Source organism: Protopterus annectens, chromosome 4.part1, assembly GCF_019279795.1.
Source record: "Protopterus annectens isolate FY-2018-M chromosome 4.part1, PAN1.0, whole genome shotgun sequence".
Classification (NCBI taxonomy): domain Eukaryota; kingdom Metazoa; phylum Chordata; order Ceratodontiformes; family Protopteridae; genus Protopterus; species Protopterus annectens.
This window is the reverse complement of record NC_056734.1, coordinates 803,530,620-803,552,361: the sequence shown is the minus strand read 5'-3', so window position 1 is coordinate 803,552,361 and position 21,742 is coordinate 803,530,620. Positions and strand designations below refer to the sequence as shown.

Genomic DNA, 21,742 nt, shown 5'->3' with positions numbered 1-21,742 from the left:
AATCCAACTGTTGACCTTAGAAAGCCTCAGAGGGGCACACTCTTTAGTGTCAGTAAAGCTCTGAAGGGCATAATGCCCAGACTTTTCTTTTTGTCAGCTCAACTTGACACGCTTGACAATCTGGCTGCATGGAAGGTCAACCAAAGCTTTGAAAGCTGGTTGACTGTTATATCCTTGGCAGGCTATAACTCATATAGCTAAGGCTACTGCAGCAGTCATCATTATGATGAACATCACAAGCACTGCACATAATTCAAAAACATTTCAGATAGCAACATAAAGATATTAATAGTAGTGTAAGACTATCCAGACTGACACATATACAGTGTTATCTTACACATTCTAAGTTTGCAAGTAGAAAGTTTTGTGGATTAAATAAACAGTGAAATATTCTGCATTCATTTACAGGGATCGTGGAGATACAGGGCCCAATTCCAAAAGACTTGCTTTCAGAATCTGGTTCCCCTTTAGTCTGCTTTATAGATAGGCCATACACTGGACTGGAGTACGTAATGTCCACCAACAGCAAGTATTTTAGAATTGCAGCAGGCTTACACCAGAGTAAGTTGTTTGGAATCTGACATGCTTATGTACAGGAAATAATGTTTCTTATAAAAATAAAATGCAATATTGGGGAATAATATGGCAGTATACATGGAAAAATGTCTCCACATGGATTCCTATATCTACACTATCTCTCAGAGAAGGGTAAATATTTCACATATAACACTATACTAACTAAAGATTGACATTTACTTTTGTATTATAAAGCAACACACTAATAGCAAATTGTTATAGCCAACTAAAAGTAAAATAAGACAAAAAGCATATTAGAATAAAAAATAAAATAAAAACAGAGTGGCAACTAATTTCAGTACAATTTGATAATTTATTTCTACTTGCACTGGCAGTTAAGAATTTCTTTTACAATGATGGCAAAGAACACTTAAAGACAATCAGAACTGCAGACAGCAACAACAGAAATACTGAAATAGGGTTCACTTAAACAATGGTTTTGACAATATCATGGAAACATATTTATATGCATTTTACCAAACAATTATTGTTCTACGAAAGTAGAGTTGTTTAAAATCTTACCATAACAGTAGATGCCCTGACTTCACTACTGCATTATTCTTAACATTTGAGATTCCTGTCGTGGAAGCCCGTTGTCCAGCCAGTATACCAAAGACTTCCTGTTGCATTTAAAGGTATGCTTGAACATCACTTAAATGCTCTTTGTGTACTGTAGGGCATAAAGATGACATTCAGGCGTATCATAAACAGAACTGATTGCCCAGTAGGAGCATCAGTCCAAGTAACTCAAGAGGTAACCTGTACATCCAGGAAGGTAAGGTCTGGGGGGGGGGGGGTAGAAGAAGGGAGTGAACAGTGAAGCAGTGAAGGCAAGGACACTTACCATTATGGTAAGATTTTACACAACTGTACTATGTCCTTACATTCACTGCTTCAGTATTCTTAACATTCAGGAGAGTGTCAAAGCTCAAGAAGAAACTTGGGAGGGGGACGGAGAATAAGATGAGTCCCCTAAGAAGCCATGGAGAACGCACAAGCAAAACTGTCCCTAGCTCTAGAGATGCCATATAACATGTAGTGCTTAGTAAAGGTATGCACAGAAGACCAGGTAGCTGCTTTAAGAATAGAATTAGTATCTAAGCCCTTGAAAAAAGCACCAGAAGAAGCCATCGCTCTAGTAGAATAAGCCTTGACTGAAGAAGGTAGGCTCTTGCCATAAAAGGTGTAACAAAAGGAAATAGCCTTAGAAATCCAATAAATGGTTTGCTTAGATACAGCTAGACCCAAAGATCTAGGATGAAAAGAAACAATCAGATTTTCGAATAGCCTTAGTCTGATCCAAATAAATTCTGAGTTGCCTATGCATAGCCAAAGTATGCAGCACCCTCTCACTGTCAGACTGTGGAGAGGGGAAAAAAGTAGTCAGATTAATAGACTGATTAAGGAAAAGCTCATTAACCAACTTAGGCATAAAAGAGAGATAAGTGCATAAGGACACCCTGTCCTCATGAAAAAATCAAATAAGGAGGAAAAGCCATAAGGGCCTGCAACTCAGACACCCATGTGGCAGAAGTAAGAGCTAACAGAACAGTCTTCCAATAACAATGCTGCAAGGAAGCTGAAACAGCAGACTCAATCAAAATTAAGATCCCAGGCAGGTGGAACAGGCTTCCTGGGAGGTCTAATATTAAGGACACCTTTGAAAATTTGTTTAACCTTGCATCTAGAAGCTCAAGGAGGAAATAAAGGCAGACAAGCAGAGACAGCTGATAAGTGGGCCTTAATAGAAGAATAAACCAAACCAGCATTGAGCAACTCACACAAATAAGGGAGAACCAAAGGAACATCCACAGTAAGTAGGTTTAGATTATGAGACAGACACCAAATAGAAAACCTCTTCCATTTGGATAAGTAGGATTTCCTAGTAGTGGGTTTCCTGGCCTCCTGGAGGACTTGCAGCACATCTTCAGAAAAAAGGTGTCTATGAGGAGTCAAAAATCCTATCACCCACAATGTCAATTGAAGCGTGGACAGGTGAGGATGGATGAGAGATCCCCTGTCTTGTGTGATTAGATCCATCCTGTGAGGTAACTTGTGATGATTGCCCTTGACTAGATGCAGAAGTAGAAGGAACCAGTGCTGTTCTGGCCAAAAGGGAGTCACCAAAATGATTTTGTGGGCATCCTGTTGAGTTTTGAACAGGACTTTCAGAATGAGAGGAAGGGGAGAGAATGCATAAAGAAACATCCCCTTCCAAGAGAATGAGAAGTGTCCACCTTCCATACCAGAGGATCTGGGACTCTGGCACAAAACAGATGAAGTTTTATGTTCAGAGGGGAGGCAAAAAATCCACTTCAAGAGTACCCCACTGGTGAATAATGTCCAGAAACATATCCTTGTGAAGCATCCATTCATGGGACTGAATTAAGAACCTGCTCAGAGTGAGTGCCATAATGTTCTAACTGGAAGGGATATAAACCACCTGAAGAGTCACATGATACTTGACAGCAAGATCCCATACCGGAAGTGCCAATTGACAAAGAAGGTATTATCTCGTTCCTCTTTGCTTGTTGATATACCACATCACTGTGGCATTGTCTGTGAAGACAATGCCACAGGTCTGAAGGACCAGCAAAAGAGCTCTCATCTCTTTGACACTGATGTGCTCCCCTCTGCTGGTGAGGCGACCACACCCCCTGTACTTTCAGGGAGCCAAAATTCACCCCTCAACCCATGTCTGAAGTGCCTGTGAACAATTTCTGAGAGGGAAGAGGGGGGTGAAAAGGGATCCCTGGGTTCAGAAACAATTGCCGAATCCACCAGTGAAGCTCCTGTCTGAGACAAGGAAGAAGAGGAACTACAAAGTTTAGAGGACATGCATGGTAAAGCCACACTGACTTCAGAAACCACTGAAACGTTCACATGTGAAGTTTGGCCAGAGGGAGCATCAGAATGATGGAAGCCATGAAACTCATAGCTCTCAGAAATTCCCTGGTGGTAATGGAAGCCAGAAGAAGAAGAGTGTGAAATAAAGAAATGAGAGTTAAGGCCTTCAGAGGGGGCAGGGATGCAATCATAGGAACTGACTGAATTCTGCAACCCAGAAACACATGATCTTGAGAAGGAGTCAGAGAAGACTTTGTGAAATTTATTGTGAACCCCAGGATCTGAAGAAGGAAAACAGCAAAATTAATATTTTGCAAAAGAGTGTCTGGAGAGGATGCCTGAATCAACAGATTGTCTAAGTAAGGAAATATTTGGATACCTTAACTTTTGCAAAAAGAAGTCACAGGAGCAAAGCATATGGTGAACATCCTTGGGGCAGAGAAAGGCCAAAGGGCAAAACAGAGAACTCAAAATGCCAGGAAGAAATAGAGAAATGTAACAACTTTCTGAAAAGAGGATGGATTGGAATATGGAGATAAGTATCCTTGACATCCAGAGGTACCATATAGACCTGAGGGAGCAGGACAGAAAACAGATTCTGAAGAGACAACATCCAAAAGGAAGGCACTTTTAAAAAAGTGTTTAGATGAGAGATGTCTAGAATAGGTCTCCAAGCACCCTCTTTTCCTGGCACTAGACACAGCCTGGAGTAGAACCCTTTCCCCCTTTGGGACACAAGTACATCTTGAATAGGGAATTTCTGAGAGCTCTGGGTTTCATGGCATCCATCATTCTGATGCCCTGAGTCAATAGAGTGTGAAGAACCTCTGGGGAAAAAGGGAAGCTGTTCCTGAGGAGGTTGAGGAATGCCCATAAAAGAAGGGCGGGATTTCCACACAATGAAGTACCTCTGACAAATGATTGACAGAACCCAAGAATTTTGAGTGATCTGAAGCCAACCAGGAAGAGAAAAAGAAAGGCGAAGGAAAAGGGGAATGTGGCTGGGAGGAGACGGACAATCAAACAGCACCTGGTTTGTCTGGAAAGGAAGGCTTCCAAAACCTTGAAAACTGAGTATCCTTAGCAGGAGAAGCCCGTTTGTCACTCTTCTTGCCTTTAGTAGTAAGGCAGGAATGTCTACAAACAAAGGCAGGCTTAGTGGGATAGCTCCTCTGAAATTTAGGCACAGGAGAAACAAAAATATATTTAAGATCCTGTAAAGTCTTACCCTTATCCTGAAGGGACTTAAACAAACCAGCAGCAGCTTCCCCAAACAAAAGTTCAGAATCCAGGAGAGCATCCATCAACTTAGCTTTAATATTATCAGGTTGAGGCTGGAGCTTAAGTCAAGCATATCTCCTCAAAACTGAACCAAACACAGTAGCCCTAGAAGAGGCATCTGGCACATCATAACTACATTTAATAGAATGACAAGTGACTTGAGAGGAAGTCTTTAACAAGGAAAGAACAGAAGTTTTACCCTCAGACTCAGGAAAATCAGAAATAAGTTGACAGGCCTAAGAAAGAAGAGCCAGCACATACCTAGACATATGGGTCTGATAATTAATAGCCCTAAAACCTAGGACAGCAGAAGTGTAAACCTTCTTACCCAGCCATTCCATAGTTCTGCTAACTTTGTCAGAATGCAATAACTTAGGCGAAGGAAGCAATTGTGATGGCTTATCAAAGCAACAGAGACCACAGATGGTCAACAAGCAGGACATTTCTACAAAAAGAAACAATCCAAAGGCAACCTATAAAACCCATCAGGCTTCTTTGAAGCAGGGGGTAAAGAATCAGGAGCATGAGAGGCATTGGAAAAAATATCCAGCAAAGCAACCAAAACAGGAGGAATAGCTTCAGGTTTAGAAGCACAATCCCAATTAAAAAAAAATCCATCATCCTAGAGAGTGTATCCCCAAAGGAAATTTCCTCAAAAGGCATATCAGGACTAATAGATTCTTCCTCTTCCTCTGACCCACAGTCCAAAGGAGAAGGAATTTGAGTAGAATAAGTCAGGGATTCATCATCAGAATCCGACTCAGTCTCAAAACTTATCGTGGTGGTCTTTATGGGGAATCTATCTCCCACACTGACATTTACCCTTCCTGGATGACATTAACCCCAAGGAGCACAAAAAAGCAAGAGAAAACAAAAAACCCAATGGGGAACTTATCTACACTGCAAACAGACATAGGTAATTACTGGAGAATGAAAATGCGTTCAACTGGCAAAACAGATGCAGGTAAACAGAGTGACGGTGAAAAGACGTATTTGGACTGACAGCAAAGAAATTCTGTTTATGGTAAGCCTGAACATCACCTTTATGCCCTATAGTATGCAAGGGCCTATATTATAAAGATGAACATTTGGGTTGTCGAATACCTAAACTTCGACAGCTAAACAGCGAAAGCTGAAAATTGCGAATGGCCAATTCCGCAAATTTTTTCACTGGGAAAACATTTGTTTGGCTGTCAATGGGAATTTGCCCTTTTCCCCAATGTAGACCAATCTCGGAGTTGGTATATTTAGTTAGGGCGGGTGTGGGGGGTGAAGCCTCCCACTTGATTAGGGTTGAAAGTTTGTTTTACTGTCCACTGGCCAAGCAAATTTTTTCCTTGTGAAAAAATTTGCGGAAGTGGCCGTTCGCGGTTTTCAACTTTCACTGTGTAGGTGTCGACATTTAGGTGTTCGACGACCTGAACATTCGTGTTTATAATATAGACCCGGTATGCAAGGAGCATTTGAGTGATGTTCAGGCGTTCCTTTAAATGCAACAGAAAGTCTTTGGTATATGGGCCAGACGATGGGCCTCCATGGCAGGGGATCCCAAATGTTAAGAATACTGCAGCAGTGAATGTAAGGACATCAGAAAATACATAGTTTTTATTTTTAAAATACAGAGGAATATTCCATGCAATACTGTTGTTACTTTTCTTGTATTTTAAAAAACTAAACATCAAACAAGCTCAAAACTGTGTTTCTTATCGAACAATTACAAATCTTATGTAATAACATTAAAATAAAAAATAAATCTGTCTAATTAGTTTAAAGCATTAGACTTGCCATTACAACTTATGATAGATACTATAAACAGTACCTGACAAAGGTCTGATAATGGATTCACAGAGTAGAATAATATTATGTAGGGAGATTTTTATCACATACTAAAAAAAGTTTATAGTGCTATTCATAAACAGTTCGCACTGTGAAGCACTGCTGTTGTATCCTAGAATGGCGTACAAAAGACATATGTAATTCACAAAGCAACCTAGATAGTGAAGTAAAGTTTTGTACGTAGTCTTAACATATAGTTAAGCACTGTACTCCATGCACAGAACGCATATGCAAACACTGACCCCCTCCCGTCAACTGTACACAGTTCATGAAGCCAGTGCCAGTGTTCAACTGGCTGGTAAAAACTAAGTAATCTACAAAAAAGTACCTGCACAGCATAGAGTAATGGTGTACTTCACAAGGAGTGATCTACTTTCTATGCTAATCTGTAGCTCAGTATGCAGTACTGAGCAAACTATATTAGCTCAAATAAAACAACTCCAACTGTATCTCTCCAAATCCCCAGCAGCAATTGAGTTCCTTAAGTTGCTGACAAACCTGCTATCTCACTCAAACATGGCTTACCTCCATACAGTGATGCTGGAAAGCTCCCACCAGTGAGAGCTCACATAAAAGTGAGCCCCTCATATGACAAGCAACCACAGGGACTATAATATGCCTAGCCATATACAACTTTAAGAAGACACATTTCAAGCAATTAATATAGTGCTCACCTCCCAAATCAAGCAGGCCTGTACATGATAATGCTGCTGTAAATTTGTTTCTACCCATCCAGTCATTAAATTAGACTTAAGGCAGCCAAAGTAGTACTTTGATTGACCTGTACTGGTAAGTTTATTCCATATGCAAGAAATACATTGAGTTAGGAACCTCTCTCTCCAGTGAATATTGCTTATTTGTTGGTGCAGAGTTAGATCCTTAATGTGGGTGTTAGTAGAGCCACTGGTTTTGCAAAGAGAGAGGGGGTTAAATAGGACTGGGTCTTTCATGGCTCAAAAAGCAAGACACAGGTCACCTCGCAGCAACTTGTAGGCTACTGATTATAAAGGCAGTTGTGCTAATCTATCAGAGTAGTTAAAAAATTTAAGACCTTTAATTTTCTTGGTTAGAAATCTCTGGGGCCTTTCTGATTGAGTGATATATTTGGATTTGTACATTCCAAAGGGGGCACTGTATTAAATTATGTCTCTGATAAGGGAAGAGTACAGTGGTAGGATAATTTCTTCGGATCTTGAAGATACTCCCTTGGAAATCAGCTGGGCCAGACAGAAGGATTTCCTGACTTTGGTGGAAACATAATGAGCGAATGAGTGAAAATTATCCACATAAGTACCTAGGTTTCTTATGACCATATATCTATCTGAAGATAAGTACCATTTATAACATATGAGATGGGAGCAACTTTTCTGACAAATACTACTATGCTGCACTTTCTTTCATTTAGATTGAGACTGTTTTTGATACAATATATATGTGCATATCCCGGCCAATGTTGGAGCTGTTGTGCATCAGTGAATGAGCGGATGATAGCACCAGTTTGCAATCATCAGCAAACTTGATTAATCACATTTCTGGGATATTGGTTTAAATGTCTGCAAAATAAATGCTAAACAGGAAATAGTCTAGAACTGATTGCCATGGCACCCCACAACTTACAATTTTATATTTGGAAGGGGGATCAGCAACTTTCACAGCTTGCGATCTACTGTTTAGCCATTCTGCAATTCAGCAGGTAATGGAGCGATTCACATTAAGCTTGTCTAAATTTACAATAATACTAGCATGAGGAATAGTGTCAAAAGCCTTGATCAGGTCAAGATAAGCAGTGTGCAGAGAAAGACCACCATTCACAGCCAGTCTAACCTTTTCAAATAAACTTATTTGGTTCAAGACACAGAACCAGACTGGAATATAGATCAATTAGGTTGCCTATGTCTGAATAAATGAGTTCTACTATGATAGGTTACATGGCTTTTCATATAAGGCTGGTGAGGCTGAAGGGTTGATAATTACCCAGGTTTGTAGAAGATCCAGCCTTGTATAGTGGATGCAGAGTGGCTGTTCTCCAGACATTAGAAACAAACCCTGTACATGGGCTGCGGATGAAGCAAGTAAGAGGAGGCTCAGACACTGCATACTTGTCAATGATGAGAATGCAGTCTAGTATATTGTCTGGTCCCTTGGAAGTATTATTTTTTGCCTTTAACAAGGATTCTAAGACTTATTCCAATGCAATTTTAGAGGAAACTAAATTCTCAGGTACTTTGAGGGAAACAATGTTGTTAGGAGGAAACAAAATCAACATTAAATTTATCACTAATATATTAGCTATATCCTTGGGGTCAGAATGGTTGATATTTTGGAGAACTAAATGTATTGATGACATCATTCCTTAATTTTCTGATATAACTGACGACATTTTTTAAGTTCATACTACATTTTCTAATAGTATTTTAAGTTCCTTGTTGTCATGTTTCAGTGTACTCTTGAGGTGACAGAAAGTTCTTACAAATTATCATTATTTTCCTTCTTTTCTTGCACAGGTTATTAATACAGAAGTTCCACCAGTGAGGCTTATTCCTTAATTTACCAATATATACATCATGGTCATATTTGTCTGACGTAAGTGATCTAAGGGCCCTTGTAACATCACAGATCCTGTCACTGGATAAGCAGCTTACAGTCACCCTGTTTTGTCCAGTCTGGTAAACGTGTAGTCTGTAAACCAAACTATGGAGTCTCCTATGACTAAAACATTTCCCTGTGTAAAATCAGACTTAATGGGACTTTTGGGCTTAGACCTGCTTTCCTGATGACTGCTGCGTGAGGTCTAGGGATATGTAGTATGTGTGAATGGAGAAGGACAGTTATGGTACCACAGTACGACAATGAGTCAAGCTCCACTGTCATGTCTAATGAATGGAACATCTTTATGAATCACGCATAACAATGAAAGCAGAGCACAGCACAGAAAGAAAAAACTTGGATTGTAAGTAACTGCAGTTAAAATGGTCTTGTCATCAGATTTGACAATAACTATGTGACTGCTATCCTAGAGACAGAGAGATGGACACAACTCTACTGTGACCAATAATCACACAGGGCATTTATTTATTTATTGACTTTTATTTATTGGGAAAATCTGACTGGGCACAGGTGCCTTTTTCAGAGCAGGCCCAGGGAGAAAAGCTCCAAGGTATCAAATGTAATGCAATCAATATTTACAATAACAAATTTTACAATGCAGTTTCAGGGAATACATAGCATAGTAGACAGCATAATAACATTTGTATTGATATTCACAAACATTAATATACAAGCATTGATTTGAGAATTTACTGATACAAACGTGGTTCATCAATTGTCATACCAAGTAGTTTTGTATGTGAGTTAACTTTAAGTTGTGATATTATTTTAGGAAAAAGTTTTAAAGTTGTAAAGGCTTCCTGAGTAATTCTCTGAAGACATATGAAGCTATCTGAAGTACGTATTAGGGTAGAATCATCAGTGTATTGTATGAGAGAAGCTTGATGAGAGGAATTATGTAGGTTGCAAGTGAATATATTGAAGAGCAGAAGGCCGAGAATAGAGCCCTGTGGCACAGGAATGAAGGAAGGGACAAAAGGTGGAGAGCCATTTAACAGACTGGTATCTATTAGTTAAATAGTTGTTAAACCACAGTAGTGAGGCTTGTGATAGCTCTAGGGTAGACAGTTGACAGAGGAGTTTTTGGTGAGAGACTAGATCAATAGCTTTAGAGAGATCAAGGAATACAGAGAAAACCTGCCTTTGTCTCTGGCTTGTTAATATTAACTGTGAAGGTAAATAAGGCCATGGTTATGCTATGGATGGATCTAAATCCATGCTGTGTGGGGGTCAGGAGCTTTTCCTGAAGGATGTCTTCAAGCAGTCATTTGTGAATGCATTTCAACAGAAGTTTTGGCAAAGGGGGAAATATGGCAATAGGTCTGAAACTGGTTATAGCAAATAAGGTTCCTCCTTTATGAAGGAGGATGATTAAGATTTATTTTCCAGAGAGAAGAAATGTATGATTCCTTGATAGATCTATTAATTAGGGAATGCACAGGATAGGCTATGGAACTGGTATCTACCATGAGGTATTATGCTGGCAGATTATCTGCTGAAGGAGAATGTGGTTTCAGTTTAAGGATTAATCATTTGATATAGGAGGTCTGGATGGGTTTTATGGTGAAATGGGGTGGCTAGAGTCTGAGAAGAGGGCATATCAGAATTGTTAGGTGGAAAATATTTAGTAAGGTATTTAATGCTGTCTTTAAAATGTGTGTTAAAGTGAGCAACTATTTCAGAGGGAGTGTTACTTGGGTCTGGATTCGAATGGGTGGTTGCTCCAGGATGGAGTGTATTATTAACAGAAAACCAGAATTTTTGGGGGTTAGAACATTGATTTAGTAAGAGATTACTGCAGTAGATTTTCTTGTATGATTTAATCTGTCTTTTAGTGCAGTTATGTAATTCTTTAAAGTGCTGTAAGGTTTTGGAGAGATCACATAGTAATGTATATACACCTACTTTACTAAATATTTTTCTTTACTGTGTTATGTTGTCCTGCGATGCATCATAACACAATACAACCACTGTTTGGCTGCAAGATGAACTGGTAGGTGCTGCTGTGCTCAGTCATAGGCAGTGGAGGTGCTTTGAGTGCCACCATTAAAGACTGAAATCTGGGTCTATGAATCACAATCACTAACAGTGACATATTATTTTAGTTATTTATTTTATTTTATTTACATTTGTTGACCGGGAGAGTCCGACTGGACACAGGTTTGTTTTCAGCGGAGGCCAGGGGAGAAAAGCTCCACATTAAGTATTACTTACATCATACACTTTAAAAAATATAGCATGTAAAATATAGACATTAGTCCAGCTGAGGACATAAGACAAGAATAAAACATAGATATGCTGGATAGGACAGCCAGCAGCCATACCCCCTTTCGGTCCTGTAACCGGCATACCTTCCCATTCCCTTACTCTAGCCTCCTTTTAGCTGTAAATACCTCTTTCCTTAGTACTAGACCAGCTAACTCCCTTTAGAACCTACCATTGTAATATTATTTCTGACCACTAGGTAGCAACCTTATCCAGTCATACCTGACTTACTTTTCCCACTTTCTTACAGTGTTTCTACATTACATCTCTGATGTCTTCTGATGTCTTATACTAGCTCTTAATGATATCCCGCTTTATCCTTTTACTCTTACTGACTACACCCAGCTATCCTGATATTCTCTACCACTGAATTACTTATCTTTGTACTTACCCACACTCAACTTACCTTCAGTGTTCTGCATTTTACTGATTGTTCTTCCTGAAGCTGCTCCTCTACTTGTCTTCCTGATATTTACTCAGTTGCCTGCTACAGCAAAAGCCATGGTTCGCAGAGAGCTTACAAAGCTTCAAAGGGATCTCACTGGTGAAAGGTATCAGTCAGGAGAAGAGTACAAAAAACTTTCCACAGCATTGGATGTACCATGGAACACAGTGAAGACAGTCATCAAAAAGTGGAGAAAATATGGGACAACAGTGACGTTGCAAATAACTGGACATCCCTCCAAAATTGCTGAAAAGACAAGATGAAAACTGGTCAGGGAGACTGTCAACAGACTACAGCAACACTGAAGGAGCTGCAGGAATTTCTGGCAAGTACTGGTTGTGTACTACATGTGATAATCTCCTGTATTTTCCATATGTCTGGGCTAAGGGGTAGGGTTGCAAGACAGAAGCCTTTTCTTACACAAAACAAAATCTAGGCACAGCTAAAATTTGCAAAACCAAAAGCATGTGGGAAAATGAGTAATGGTCTGATGAGACCAAGGTTGAACTTTTTGACCACAATTCCAAAAGGTACGTTTGGTGCAAAAACAACACTTCGCATCACCAAAAGAACACCATCCCCACTGTGAAGATTGGTGATGGCAGTATCATGCTTTGGGTTGCTTTTCTTAAGATGGAAATGGGGCTTTAGATGTCATTTTTTGAGGGGCTAGATGTACACCCATTGCATAAGAGGACTACATTTTGGCAATGCTACCACTGTAAAGTACATCTCAGGAAACCATGGCAAGGATGCAGAGCAGTATGATCTTCTCTTCAAAGCTGTGCTTGTGCTTGGAACCTTGCAGGCACACACAGCTGCAACACTAGGGTAGTGTCGGCACCCCTCTGTGTGCAGTGGCTGTAACACCAAAATAAAAATCAAGAGCAATGTTTGGCTGCTCAAAACTGTAAGCACTTCCAGACAGCTACCCAGAATGCTTTCCTAAAATTGTGGCTGTCTGTTGACGCCAGCAGGCCAACCTAACAGTAAGCTATCAGTGATACTCGCCATATCATATGCAGTGACTTCCTTGCTTTCACCCTGCATGTACTATCCTTGGTTGTGACTGCTGTACCCTCAAATTATGCAGTCATCATGCTGAGCACCCTATCAGGCAGTAGTATTACACTTGCACTGTCAGCATAGCAACATGATGTAGAGTACAGCATACTGCCACAGGTGTTCACGGGTATTACAGCATCCATAGTGCCCGAATCACAGGGAATAGGAGTTGTCCATTTCTGCACACCTTGCATGAAAACATGCAATGAGGTTAATGTTATGTACATGCCAGCGCATTGGATTTTAAATACTGGTGTGTGTTTATTGGTTTACTTGGGTTTACAAATCATGTCAGAAACAGCACCTTCTGAAGACAAAAGGAAATTGTGCTTAATCCATGTTAGTGCTCTTGGCATTGTGATGTAACAAATACATTTAGATGGTTATTAATCTGGTAGTCACCAGCTGTTTCCAAAATAACAGTTCACAAGGTTGCCAGTCTTTTGAAAAATAAATGTCACTGCAAGAAACGGTTTCACTCATTCCTGCATGTCTATTAATACTAAAGAATTTCCACCATCCCACTCTAGAAGAAACATAAAAGAGTGACACATATCTTATACAAAATTACAAAAAGGGGAATGTGTAAAATGTGAAAGTTAAAATAAAAATGCTACATGATTTAGCAAGACATTCCTCAAGGGAATGAATCATGTAAATTAGTATTAGAATTTGTTGAAGTCTGAACAATATGTACACAGGAGGGAAAATCAAGGAGTCTTGTCACAAATCCAGCATAATGTAAACCAAACAAAATTGCTGGTTTAGGACACGTATTCTTCCACCACATTGTTTCTTAAATCTGCTTCTGCAGGCACCTCATTGTAAAGGTTCAAGGAGTTGCAATCCCTACCACAATGACTTTTGTTGCAGCTTAAACTTTAAACTGAAATGATACTTGGATACAGATGCAATTCTTGTCAACTTAGATTTTTTTGTGACTCTTAGAAGGTGGACATTACACCTTAGTAATTTTCCTGAAAAATAAAAATATGCTTTTCCATATAAACTGAGTTAATATCTAATGTGTACAGACCTGAACAAGAAACAGTACAACTAATACCATAAGTTCTTGAAATATAGCAGACAAAACAAACAAAAGTACCTGATTATCTGTATCAACGAGTTCCAGCCTGCAAAGGATATTAATATTACAATTAGAATTCATGCTGAGTAATTGTAATTATTGCAGACTAAATGCAAACACATCAAACAACAAATGCACTAACAAAAATGAAATTCAGTGTGTTGTTTTCGTGTGGCTTGCAGTACTGACTAAAATGTTTTATGTAAGGACATTTGTAAGTTCAGGTTACAGTGAAGGAAAGCAAAGGAATTTAAACTGTTAATCAACATTTTAGAGAAATCACAGGATATGTGTGAAGCATATTTTATCAGAATCAGAAAGCAAAGGAATTTAAACTGTTAAGCAACATTTTAGAGAAATCACCAAATCAGAAAATAAACATAGAAGTCTTCTTACTTAAAGCATTTTACATTCAAGACTTCTGAAACAAATTCAAGTTGTAAATCCATAGTGTCGGAAAATTACCATACTATAACACAACTCATAAAATAATGCAAACTAAATTTACATATTAAAGGGACAAAACAATTTAATATAAAACATTAATACAATTATTGTTCAGGATATGCATAATAGTCACTGCATGCTATAAATCTGGTATAAATCTCTTACCTTCCTGCAGAGAAGATATCTTTCCATTTTTCTAATTCAGAGATTTTGCTTGCTATTACATCTAAGTCTGCATCCAAACCATGTTCCTTAGTAGTAGCTGGTTGGGCTTCCATCTATTCACCAAAAAAAAAATTAAACGACTGCAATGTTTAAGTAAACACACTAATGTTGCCTTGTTAGAATGATGTCCGTCTGCTCTCCAACATTCCAATGCCAACAAGGTTCACTTACAAACCAGCAGCTGCTGCAGCTTCACTTACTGTGCAGACATTCAATCAGGCTGTGATAATTAATCTTTCATTAGACCAAAGGATACCTGCTACTCATTACTGTTAACACCCTATGAAGCTATTTTGTCTAAGTACATTTGTCGGACTTTCTTCATTTGAAAGCAGTTCTTCCAACTCAGGAGCTAGATTCCTGTCACAAAGCACACATGCAAAAGTCTGAAGCATAATTAGATTCAGACTGCTGTGTACAACTAGCACCATGGTAATAATATTTGTTGATTAGGGAGTCTGTTGGGTAAGGTGATTATAAATGAAACACTGCTACCAAGGAATGGGAATGTTCTATAACTTTTTCTTTTAAGGCTTAACATGGTGTACAGACTACCTAGTTGTTCCTGCTGTGGAAGGTGAATTGCTGAAATAAATTAAATGTAAAACACAGAAGTATCTCTTCAGTTTGTGGTTGTCTCAGCCGATATTTAATTTGACATATCACTACATATAAACACCTGGTGGCATTGGTGGTACCTTTCAGATCATCAGGACACTCTTGTTAGTTAATTGAGGGTTATGCATTAAGAATCCCATAAAGGAAACTTTACTCGCCTTAATGCACTTAGTATTGTGTCACAATGCAGTGACATAAATTGTCTGCAGTTAAGCAAAAGTTCTGTGAGGAAAGAGACCTGCCATGACATGACATAGAAAAAAGAAATGATGTCTTACCATAATGTTCCATCTGTGTTGTTCATCTTCTTTCATTCATCACAGATGAGTTCGGTTCTGAGTCCGTGGAACTGAGTCGGCCTTTTTACCAAGCTCGTACCAGCCAAAAAACTCTCAAACTAAGTCTCTACCCAGAATGCCCTTCTCCCTGTTACCTCAGATCAAGTTTGCTAGAGAAAAGGAAGTAAAACTGAGGCCACTTCTGCGCATCTACCCTAGGGCACCACTTAGACCCAAAGCAACCCCCAGGAGCCTTTGGAGGGGGAAGGAGGGTGGGAAATAATGAATGAAAGAAGATGAACAACACAGATGGAATGTTATGGTAAGACATAACTTCTTTATCTGATGTGGTTAATACTCTTTCCATTCATCACAGATGGTACAGAATCCCAAGTTACCTTGAGGTCCATGGGCGGCCCTTATTGAAGAACATTCCTGAGTACCACTGAGCCAAAGGCAGCTCTCCCCCTGGAGACCAGGCCCAATTTGCAATGATTGATAAAGGTATGAGGCTTAGCCCAAGTAGCAGCTGCACAGATGTCATCTATGGAAGCCCTGGAATGGAAAGGTTGCCATAGATCTAGTGGCGTGAGCTTTAACTTTTGGCACAGGTTCATTACTGAGGGAATAGGTGAAACTTATGCAGTCCCTTAGCCATTTTGATAAGGTAACCTTGGAAACAGCCTCTCCCATTCTGGGGCTAGAACAGGAGATGAAAAGCATTTCAGATTTATGGATAGGTTTGGTCGTGTCTAGATAAAATCTCAGTGGTCTATGTATGTCTAAAGAGTGAAAGCAGTACTCTCCTCTATTGGCAAAATTCAGAAAGAACACTGGTAGGTCAATGGTCTGGTTTATGGAGAATTCAGAAAGAACTTTGGGAAGAAAGGATGGATTCATCCAAAGTGATACTCCGTCGTTACGAAAGACCAGATAGGGCCTCTTGATACACAATGCCTGCAGCTCCGAGACTCTTCTGGCAGATGTGATGGCTACCAAGAACAAGGATTTCCAAGACAAAAACTTTAGGTCACACTTCGCAGCAGGTTCAAAAGGTTTTTGAGTCAAAGAATGAAGGACTAGGGTGAGGTTCCATGGTTCCACAGGCTGTCTGACAGGAGGCCTGATATTTGAAGTCCCCTTGAGGAAGGCCTTGCAAATGCGTAGAGAGATAAGATGGGTGCCATCTATACCATTGTGGAAATTGGAAATTGCCGTTAGATGTACAGGTATGGTAAAGGCAGAGGCTCCATTATCAAAAAACCTAGCCAAGTATTGAAGCACTGCAGTAACTGGAGCCGAATATGGGCCTAGCATGTTATCCTTGGACCAGATGGAGAATTGTTTCCATTTATCCTGGTATAGTCTTCTGGTGGATGGTTTATGAGAGGCCAGAATGATGTCTCGAACAGGCGAGGAGAGATTAGCTTGCCTGACTACTAGTGGAAGTTGAGAAACCAAGCTATTAGCTTGAGACTGGACAGATTTGGGTGATTCAACCCTTGCGGGTGAGTAATCAGATCTGGTAAAAGGTCCAGAATCCACAGCGGGTATACTAGGTGAGACCGAAGGAAGGAGAACCAAACTTGTTGAGGCCAGAATGGGGGCTATGAGGATCACCTTGCATCTCAACCGAAGAGCTTTCTTTAGAAATTGTGGGATCAGAGGGATGGAAGGATAAGTGTAAAGAAGTCCCATGGGCCAATCGTGGATCAGAGCATGCTTCGGTGACTCTCCTTCCGGGGGAAGTAGGGCGAAATAGCTGCTGCACTTGGTGTTTGATGGGGAGGCAAAAAGATCACAGCAGGGCTGGCCCCAGAGGTTGAAGATTACAGATGCCACCTTGGGGTTGAGAGACCACTCCTGAGGCATGAGGATGCACCTGCTCAGCTTGTCCGCAATTACATTGGAGCTCCCTGGGATATGAGAAAGCGGTTGGAAGCTATCACCCACTGCCAAATTCTCATAGCTTATCAACATAGGGGATAGGACTTGGTTCCTCCTTGCTTGTTGATATACCAGACCACTGACATATTGTCTGATTGAATTGCAATTGTCCCGGAAGTGAGAGATGAATGGAAGGCCTGAAACGCTAACAGCACAGCTCTTAGTTCCAGAACACTGATATGCAGGTGGGCCTCTGAGGTGGACCATGTGCCTTCGACAGTCTTTCCCTGGAAATGGCCCCCGAACCTGATCAGGGAAGCATCCGTGGTCACAATGGCTGTGGGCTGAGAAGATTAAAATGGATGACTCCAAAGTTCTACATCTGGCTTCATCCACCAAAACAGGTCCTGTTTGCAGGAGTTGGTTATTTGAATCTGGTAACTGAGGGGGTGATAGTTTGGGAACCATTGACATAGAAGGAGCCACTGCAGAATCCGCATGTGTAGCTTTGCTAGAGGCACTATTGGGATTGATGCTGCCATAGAACCTAGGGCCTGAAGAACTTCCCTTGCAGAAACTGTTGTTTGTGAGAGTAGTTGAAGCCTCAGTCTATGTAGTCTGTGAAGTGGGAGTTATACCAGACAGGACTGAGTATTGAACACTGCTCCAATGAACTCTATTTGTTGTGTAAGAATAAGGTTCAATTTCTCCCAATGTATCATTATAAATAACAATTTTGCCAGATAGAAAGCATAATGTAGTGCTGTTACCAGAAGATGCTCGGTGGGGGCAATAAGGAGCCAGTCATCCAGATATGGAAACACCCAGAATCTTTTTAGTCTCAAGTGAGCTGTTACCACTGCCATGCATTTCATGAACACTCCAGGAGCTGTAGAGAGACCGAATGGCAGAGCACGGAATTGATAATGACTGGCTCCTAGCCGGAAGCAAAGCAGACTCCTGGAGCGTTTGTCCATCTTGATGTGGTAATATGCATCCTGGAGATCTATAGAGCACATCCAATCATCTTCTCTTAAAACGGGGAGAATGGACTGAACCGTGATCATCCAGAATTTGGTTGTGGCGACAGACTTGTTTAAGCTGCTGAGATCCAAAATGGGTCTCCAGTCCCCTGTCTTTTTTGGCACCAAAAAGAATCTTGAGTAAAATCTGGATCCGCACTGGTCTGGTGGGACTGGTTGGATGACTCTTTTTTGAGACAGCTTTATAACCTCTGAAGCTGCTTCTTCCCTTTGACTGGGTGGAACATTTTATTGGGAAATTTAGCTGACATGAATGGGGAATGGTGATAATGCTCTGCACCCAACGATCAGTGGTGATGGATTGCCAGGCAGCTTGGTGCAGAGAGAAATGACCCTCAAGTGCTTCCAGAGGTAAGCAATCAGGCTGCTCCTCAGGAGCACTGATAAGGCTGTTCAGAGAAGGAATCCCTGGAGCCCTGATTATGAGGACCCCCCTCTGCCTCTATAGGGGCATCTTCCGGAATTGTCACCCCCTCTGCCTCTGGGAGCATCATCACCATGTGCGGCATGGAAGGGACCCTGAGATTTCTTATGCCACATCTTCCCACTCCTCTGATTCCTGGAAAAGGTACAACTGAGGTTTGGAAAACCATAGGCCTAAGGCAGACAGGGTCTTTCATCTTGCTTGCATCTGGATAGCGTGTCCTTCACTTTGGAGCCAAAAAGGGATGAAGCTTCGATGGGAGCATTCAATAAGGAAAACTTGAAGGGATCTGTGAGGTCACAAATGCGCCTCCAGGCATGGCGTCTCATAACAGTGCCTGAACCCACTGCTCTAGCCACCACTTCAGTTGCATGTGACAGCAACCTCATGGATGAGTTAGATATTGATTCTAGGGTTGCAAGCTGTGAGGCCATTTTGTCCCTGACCTTGTCAGACAACTGTCCTGCGAGCCTCCCAGAGAGTTCGGAGATCAAGTCCCTCTGGAGCCTCGTAAAATGTGCCAAATAATTCAGGGACCATATGGCAAATGTCCCTGATGCAAAAATACGCTTCCCAAGTCTGTCCACTGCCCGGGACTCCCTGTTGGGCGGGTGCATAGCGGGACTTTCCTCAGCCAAGTCCTTTTTTGTGGCCACCACCACCACCACAGCATCAACTGGTAACCCTTTGGACCAATGCGGGTTCTCCTCGGGAGGGGAAAGAATTTTGTCTGGTCTCCAAGCGATCGCTTCAATGGAATCAGGGTTCTTCCAAGCATGCTGCACTGGATGAGCTCATCGGCAGACGGGATCACCCAAGAGGTAGAAGACTGGGTGAGAAAAGCCTGCAGGAACACAGACTCCTCAGTCGAAGGGTTGGAGGACTTCCAGTCACCTCTCTGCTTTAACATTTCCAGGATGTCTCCAAAGGAGACATCATCAGAAGGTGACTGCGGGGACCCTTCTCCATTATCGTAATCTGTGTCTTCCGTTAAGGACTCCTCTGGTGAGTCCATGTGCTTCCTCTTGCACATCTTCTTTTGAGGGGGCTCCTCAGTGGAGGTCTCTGAGGAGGACTCAGAAGAGCAGGTACTCTGAACAGGGGTGTCCTGCGGCTTCTCTGCCCGGTGTCCTGGGGGGGGTGATCTGTGACAGCTGTAGCTCAGGGAGTGAAAACTGGGGTCCCAACATTGAAGGAGTGCTGCCAGAAGCAAGAGCCCTCTCCATTGCGCAGAAGGCAGGCCCGCCCAAAGAAAAACAACCTCAGAACCGGGGTCGCACCCTGCTCCAACAAACCTGCCCCCATGGATGAAGCCTCAAACAGGATTGGCGCAGATGTGGCTATTGACACCGAGGATGGAACCGAGGAGAGGGGTAGCTCCGTACCCTGGGCTGATGTGCTCATCCCCAATCCCCAGATTGAGGAAGGGCCAGTTCAGCAGGACCCAAAGACCAAAGGGACAAACTCAGAGCTGGCGTGAGCTGCACCATAGGTGCTGAGGTGATGGGTTCCAATAAAGATGTAGGAGCAGAAGCCTTCGGAAAAGAGATGGTCAAAGGAGGAGTGTAAGATGGAGTCCGTGGATAAAGCAACCCATGTCCTGCAGGTGGATGGGTCTTAAAAAGTCAGGGAATCCCCCTAGATAACAACAGCTGGTCTACAAGACACACCACTTCGTGTTCAGAAAGGTTCCAGGTGGATCTAGTGGATACTCTGGACGGGATGTCAGGACGTTCGATGAAGGGGTTATACGCTCAGCCCAGAAATGGATCTACGGAGGGGGAGTGTTGGGTCCATGGTGCAAGGTCTGCTGGCACCAAAGTCTTTTGTTTCGAGACCAGAAGTAAAGGGGGCAAATCCAGTGAGGTTGGTACAACGCTTGGTGCCTAAGTGGCACTCGGAGCTGAAACGGTCAGTTCCAAAATGGAAACTAACGATGTAGTCGAAGATGTGCCCTGAATCAAAGTGGCCACAGGTGCCGAAGTTGAAATAGGTGTAGTAAGGTCTATGATCAGTGCAGGAGGCAGGACCAGTGCTGAAACAGGCGCCGGTATTGTAGGTTTTGAGATGGTCGGAGCTGAAGAAGATGGAGCCGAGGGGGCTAATTTGTGCTCCGAAGATAACTTTGGGACCTTTGAGTTCCCCAGGCTTGCTTTGATCACCTGATGGTGAAGAAGGAACAGAGTGGGATCTCTTTTTAGAAGGAGGGGATGAGACCTCCATTGCAGAAATGGCCTCTAAGAAGGGAGACTTGTGTAACCCTTTCACAATGAGTTTATTTTTGTACTCATTAAGGGCGTGTTGACTGGAACTCTGACAAATGTCACATGGAGGTTGCACCGAAAGGTGGGACACTCCCAAACAGTATACACAGTCATCATGAAAATCACTGTTAGGTAACTTGCCCTTACATGAAGTACAGTGCTTAAAACCTGAAGTATCCTTCTTATCCGACATCTTGATGGAGAAAAAACACCACAGGCCAACTGTATAATCCAACTATAATCAAAGTTAACTCTGTTCAAAAAAGTCACAAATATAATAATCCATTGGTATGCTAGAGAAAAGAAAGGAAACACCTGAAAAAAAGACAGCTAATAGGTTAAACAATACCAACTATGGTATTGAAAGACTACCACAAGGGTATGGGAGGAAGGCCGTACCAACAATGGTACTTGAAAGTGTACCAACGGTAACCATGGGTAGAGAGGAAAAAACAAGGTCAGACAGAAGAGAAGATACTAAAAAAGCTAATCACTTAATAAAATATGAAGATATCCAAAATTTTTCACACAAATATCAAAAAGGTTT

At 41.5% G+C, this 21,742-nt stretch overlaps 1 protein-coding gene across 2 annotated transcripts in view; it reads right to left on the bottom strand.

Moving 5' to 3' along the window:
* MINDY4B (MINDY family member 4B) overlaps window positions 1–15,063 on the bottom strand; it is a 1,400,689-nt gene extending 1,385,626 nt beyond the window's left edge. For both annotated transcript variants that reach the window (XM_044070561.1, XM_044070562.1), the window contains exons 1-2: window positions 14,622–15,063; window positions 14,028–14,055 (exon numbers count right to left, since the gene is read on the bottom strand). In XM_044070561.1, coding sequence (XP_043926496.1) covers window positions 14,028–14,055; window positions 14,622–14,734 — 141 coding nt within the window. In that variant the 5' untranslated portion in view covers window positions 14,735–15,063. The remainder of the gene's footprint in view (window positions 1–14,027; window positions 14,056–14,621) is intronic.
* Window positions 15,064–21,742: the final 6,679 nt, after the last annotated feature.